The sequence below is a fragment of the Otolemur garnettii genome, unplaced genomic scaffold (genome assembly GCF_000181295.1).
Source record: "Otolemur garnettii isolate 467f Iridium unplaced genomic scaffold, OtoGar3 scaffold00109, whole genome shotgun sequence".
NCBI lineage: Eukaryota > Metazoa > Chordata > Mammalia > Primates > Galagidae > Otolemur > Otolemur garnettii.
Window position 1 is genome coordinate 1,878,387 of NW_003852504.1, and position 5,759 is coordinate 1,884,145.

The 5,759-nt window shown below is 44.4% G+C and overlaps 1 protein-coding gene across 2 annotated transcripts in view; it reads right to left on the minus strand.

The window, feature by feature from the left end:
• The window catches only part of AIFM1 (apoptosis inducing factor mitochondria associated 1), a 39,924-nt gene that overhangs the window by 7,515 nt on the left and 26,650 nt on the right, over positions 1–5,759 (minus strand). For both annotated transcript variants that reach the window (XM_003796938.2, XM_023517360.1), the window contains exons 9-12: positions 4,137–4,245; positions 2,450–2,557; positions 2,014–2,102; positions 1,126–1,266 (exon numbers count right to left, since the gene is read on the minus strand). In XM_003796938.2, the coding sequence (XP_003796986.1) occupies positions 1,126–1,266; positions 2,014–2,102; positions 2,450–2,557; positions 4,137–4,245 (447 nt within the window). The remainder of the gene's footprint in view (positions 1–1,125; positions 1,267–2,013; positions 2,103–2,449; positions 2,558–4,136; positions 4,246–5,759) is intronic.

Genomic DNA, 5,759 nt, shown 5'->3' on the forward strand with positions numbered 1-5,759 from the left:
TGTAGTCCCAGCTACTCGGGAGGCTGAGGCAAGAGAATCACCTAAGCCCAAGAGCTGGAGGTTGCTGTGAGCTGTGACATCACAGCACCCTACCAAGGTGACAGAGTGAGACTCTATCTCTTAAAAAAAAAGGGAGGGGGTGCAGTGCCTGTGGCTCAGTGGGTAGGGCACCAACGTCACATACTGAGGGTGGTGGGTTCAAACCCAACCCCGGCCAGCTAAAACATCAATGAGAATTGCAACAAAAAAATAGCTGGCCGTTGTGGTGGGCGCCTATAGTCCCAGCTACTTGGGAGACTGAGGCAAGAGAATCGCTGAAGCCCAAGAGTTGGAGGTTGCTGTGAGCTGTGATGCCACGGCAGTCTATTAAGGGCGACAAAGTGAGACTCAGTCTCAAAAAAAAAAAACAAACCAAAAAAACAGAAAACAAAAGGAAGAAAATACACCAAAAATATAAATGGTTTGCTGCAGGTGTTTTTCATCCTTTCTCTTTGTCTGTGTCTTCTACATTGAGCACACATTATTTTTATAACAGGTTAAAAACTGTAGTACATGTTATGTTAAAGAAAAAGCTTTGTAGGGGAAAAAAATCCCTCCAAGGCGCCTGTGTCCTTAGTTGCAAGAGTCCATAATCACACACAATACACTTTAACTAGCAATGGGGAAATTACCTCATGGTTCCTACATACTATAGTCTTATTTGTGTCATAATAGTTTTAAAAACAGCTAAAAATAGTACTCAAGGAAAATGAAAACAGAGTAATTTTCCTTTCTAGGGAACATGTTATAAAACTGCTTCATCCTCTATTCCCTGGACTCACACTTGAGCAAAGAGAACAGCAGATCCATCTGAAGGCTGTGTACTTGCCCACCAGGGGTTGTAGAACTGGAAGAGCTCTACTCCTGCAGGCATGCACACTGCTTATTTCATCTTACTAGCTTGCAGATGAGGCCATAGTTGGTCTAAAAGTAGCAGTTCACAAGTTGCTATTTTCTACCTTCAGCTTCCAAACACTTTGACCCTATTAGGTTAAGCGGGCAATGAGCTTTAGCATACCACTTGGACAGGCCTGTTCACATGCTGGGGACAATGAATTGTACCAGGTCATACTGTAGCATACTTACCACCCAGATGTTAGAGCGTGCTTGTAGCTCTGCATTTACCCGGAAGCCACCAAAATCTGAGTCTATTTCCAGCCCACCAGTCTTGGCCAACTCAACATTGGGCTCAAGGCCCACAGCTGTCACTATGTGGTCAGTTTCTACCTAAGGCAAAAAGAAATAGTCCAGTTGATTACTATAGTCCTAATTATACCTATGGACAGAACAACTGGCCATCATACCACTAAGAATAATTAGGCCTTTAAAAAATCATGACTTAACTTACCTCTGTTAAATAGATTTTAAGTTCTATTTCATAAGCCTTCTCAACCCCTTCCCACTCACATAACCTCTATCATCTGAGCAGGAATATGCCACCCTAGGCAAGACTCCAAAATCTGTGATATAGATAGGAAAGGGTTAAGGGAAAGTGGTTCCCAGGTATCTACTCTGACTCTCATCCGTCTATGTTTTTTTTTTTTTTTTTTTTAGACAGAGCCTCAAGCTGTCCCCCTGGGTAGAGTGCCGTGGCATTACAGCTCACAGCAACCTCCAACTCCTGGGCTCAAGTGAGTCTCCTGCCTCAGCCTCCCAAGTAGCTGGGACCACAGGCGCCCGCCACAACGCCCGGCTATTTTTTGGTTGCAGCCGTCATTGTTGTTTGGCGGGTCCGGGCTGGGGATTCGAACCCGCCACCTTAGGTGTATGTGGCTGGCACCTTAGCCGGTTGAGCTATAGGCGCCGAGCCCCGTCTATGTTTTAATGAAAGGACAGTTAATTCAGAAAATTATGACAGGTTATTGGCAGCTGCCAAGAAAACTAATCTACTGGTGTAGAATGAAGGAGTAAGAATGAGGAAAGGGGAGGGGAAAGCTGAAAAGTCTCCTGGCAACCTGCCTTCCCCCTCCTTACCTTCCTTCCATCTTTTAGCTTGATGAGTAACTTGCCACCGCTGACTCCAACTGATTGCACAATAGCATTGGGCATTACCTTAACTCCCTCTGTAAAGGCAAACAAGATCTGAGGCTGAGCCTACAAGCCTATTACCTTCATGGGAGTAGGGAAGCTAACTAGAGGTTCCCCCACCATACAATCAATAGTCATTAGCATGCAAGCTCCTGTTGAGAGCCTTAAGAACCTACCCCCACAGTTCATTTTCAGCAATTTTGGATATTTGGTACATCAGATTCAGAACACCCAGATACATCTGGCTGAGTGGAGAATGGTAGAAACATTTCATCTACCAGGTTATAGGGCGAATATCAAATGGGGGGAGTCCCATAGAAGCTAATTTTGCCTTAGGCTACGTACAAAGGAAACTGTAGCAACATGTGGAAAAAATCTCTACCTCCTCTGACTTTTTCCATGGTCCAGTTGCTGAGGTATTCAGGAAGGACCTTTCCCATATTTCCTTTCTCGGGGAAGAGCTGAATCACTTCTGTGCCCAAGGCTTGAGCTGGGAAGAAGAAATAGGTAGTTACAGTAGGACACAAATACAAATCCTAGAAAGGTAGGAAGAGAAGTAAAGGGGTGGCAGACAGCCCTTACTAAATCCAAGGCAGAGCTGCAACCTGGTCAGAGTGCCTACTTGTAGGCACTAGGGTATGAGGGCCTTGGTGCTCAAGTTCATTCAGAAAGCAAACATGACAGGTGCCAGAACTGCTGCCTCCAGATTAAGCTACAGACTGTGAGCTCAGCACACTTTCACCCATGCAGTCACCTTGGGTTTACAAAAGTTCTTTGCAACCTCTGCTTAAGATGCACCCTCTTGAGAAGACAGATGCCTCAATTTCACATAGCTGAAGAATAACATTAAGAAAACTGGTTGGCTTGGCGCCTTTGGCTCAACTGGCTAAGGTGCCAGCTACATACACCTAAGGTGGTGGGTTCAAATCCAGCTCTGGCCAGCTAAACAACAATGATGGCTACAACCAAAAAATAGCCAGGCATTGTGGTGGGAGCCTATGGTCCCAAATACTTGGGAGGCGGAGGCAGGAGACTCGCTTAAGCCCAGGAGTTGGAGGTTGCTGTGAGCTGTGAGGCCATGGCACTCTAGCCAGGCAGTTTGAGGCTCTGTCTCAAAATAAATAAATAAATAAATAAATAAATGAAAAAGAAAAAGAAAAAGAAAACTGGTTGCTGGGCAGTGCCTGTAGTTCAGTGGGTAGGGCGCTGGCCCCATAAACGGAGAGTGGCAGGTTTAAACCCGTCCCCAGCCAAATTGCAACAAAAAAATAGCTGGGCGTTGTGGCAGGCACCTGTAGTCCCAGTTACTTGGGAGACTGAGGCAAGAGAATCACCTAAGCCCAGGAGTTGGAAGTTGCTGTGAGCTGTGATGCGATAGCACTGTACCTGATAAAGGGCGATTCTGTCTCTTAAAAAAAAAAAAAAAGAAAGAAAGAAAGAAAAGAAAAGAAAACTGGTTGCCATGAAACATTAAAACTGGAACCCATAGATAGATCTGTCAAACTGGGAACCACCATGCGCCTGAAATAAGTTTTTGGCTTTTTATAGGAAGCAGCAATTCAAAGATACAGTTTTGTAATCTGTATTGCCCTTATCATCTTTATAACTTACTTTTCTTAATATAGTAGAACTTCTATAAGTTGACCACCCAAGGGATGATAACAAACTGGTCAACATATGGAGGTGGTCAACATAAGGAGCTAGGCTTACTGTACTGATATGCACATGGGGTGCATATCTGGTCTGTAAAAATTAGGTCAAAATGAGGTCAATGTAGGGAGGTGGTCAACTATGGAGCTTCTATTATAATTTATTTCTAAGGAGTCCTGGCAGAGGCTACAGGAAAGGAAAGAAAGCACTGCTACTAAGTTACTCAGAGACAGTTTTTCATTCACCAAGGGATCCCTCACCAGAACTCATCTCAGTGCTTAGCTTTTCACTATATAAACCTTAATCAAACTCTTTCCACTGTTCCTGGCAAATACAGCCCCTGGAATTCATGAGAGTACACCGAAAAGCATGTGATACAAGACTACAGAAAAAAATTAAGGTCACTCCCTAATACTCACCTTTTCTTCCAAGAGCACAGGCCAGTTCACTACCAAGGAAGCCCCCACCAATAATTGTAATTGACTTGACTTCCCGTGAAATCTTCTCCAAGGCTCTAAAGTCTCCAATCTGCAAGATCACGCCAGTTTAGTCCATTAAATTCCCAAAGGGGCATAGGATAATAATACTAGGAACTATTTTCCTCTAAATCTTTGACAACAGTAATTTGCACAGAACATCTTCTCCTTGTAGAAAATGGCTCAATTACAGCCTCTATGTTATTAGTGCAAATTTCTTTCTTCACAGAAACATTCCTTCTATCAAAAGTGGCTCTCAACTGGTGGCAGTTTTGCCCCCTGTTCCCCAGAAGGACATTTGGCAATTATCTAGAGACATTTTCAGTTTTGGGAGCAGGGAGGTGGCATTTACCAAGTATGGGCCAGAGATCCTGCTAACATCCTACAATGCACTGGACAGCCCCCTACAACAATTATCTGGCCCCCAACGTCCAGAGTGCTGAGGTAGACACACTTTGTTCTATCAAAAACTTAAAGGACAAGTCCAGGCATGGTGGCTCACCACCTGTAATCTTAACACTCTGGGAGGCTGAGGTGGGTGGATTGCCTGAGCTCACGGATTCGAGACCAGCCTCAACAAGAGTAAGACTCCATCTCTACAAATAGGCCAGTGTTGTGGTGGGCACCTGTAGTCCCAGCTACTTGGGAGGCTGAGGCAGGAGAATCACTTAAGCCCAAGAGTTTGAGGTTGCTGTGAGCTATGATGCCCATAGCATTCTACCAAGGATGACAAATTGAGACTCTGTCCAAAAGATTAAAAAAAAAAAAAACTTAAAGGACAGTATGAATCTTCTCAAATATCCTAAGAGTGGGTGGGAAATGACAGAAGGTTTCATAAACAAAGCACTGTATTATGAAGTAAAATACCCCCCTCCTGTTACCTAGGTACTGGTGTTTTTGGTTTTTTGAGACAGAGTTTCATTATGTTGCCCTTGGTAAAGTGCCATGCCATCACAGCTCACAGCAAACTCAAACTCTTGGGCTTAAGTGATTCTCCTGCCTCAGCCTCCCAAGTAGGTGGGACTACAGGCGCCTGCCACAAAGCCCGGCTATTTTTTTTGTTGTTGTCATTGTTGTTTTAGCAGGCCTGGGCTGGGTTCAAACCTGTCAGTCCTAGTGTATGTGGCTGGGCTGGGCACGGGCCCCAAGCCTACCTAGGTGCTCTTAACTTTTCTCCCCAAAGTCTTCACATTGCACTTGCAGTGAAAAATATGAGGAGGCTATAAGGGGTTCCAAAGAACCAAATGCATCAGGAAAAAACTATGGAAGGGTAATCAAAAGGAATTATAGCAAGCAATAAAAATACTATGTGCATTTATTTTTTTTTGAGACAGAGCCTCAAGCTGTTGCCCTGGGTAGAGTGCTGTGGCATCACAGCTCACAGCAACCTCCAACTCCTGGGCTCAAGCAATTTTCCTGCCTCTGCCTCCCAAGTAGCTGGGACTATAGGCACCCGCACAATGCCTGGGTGTTTTTTGTTTTTATTGATGTTGTTGCAGCCGTCATTGTTGTTTGCCACAACGCCCGGGTATTTTTTTTTTTTTTTTTTGGTTTCGGTTTTTTTTT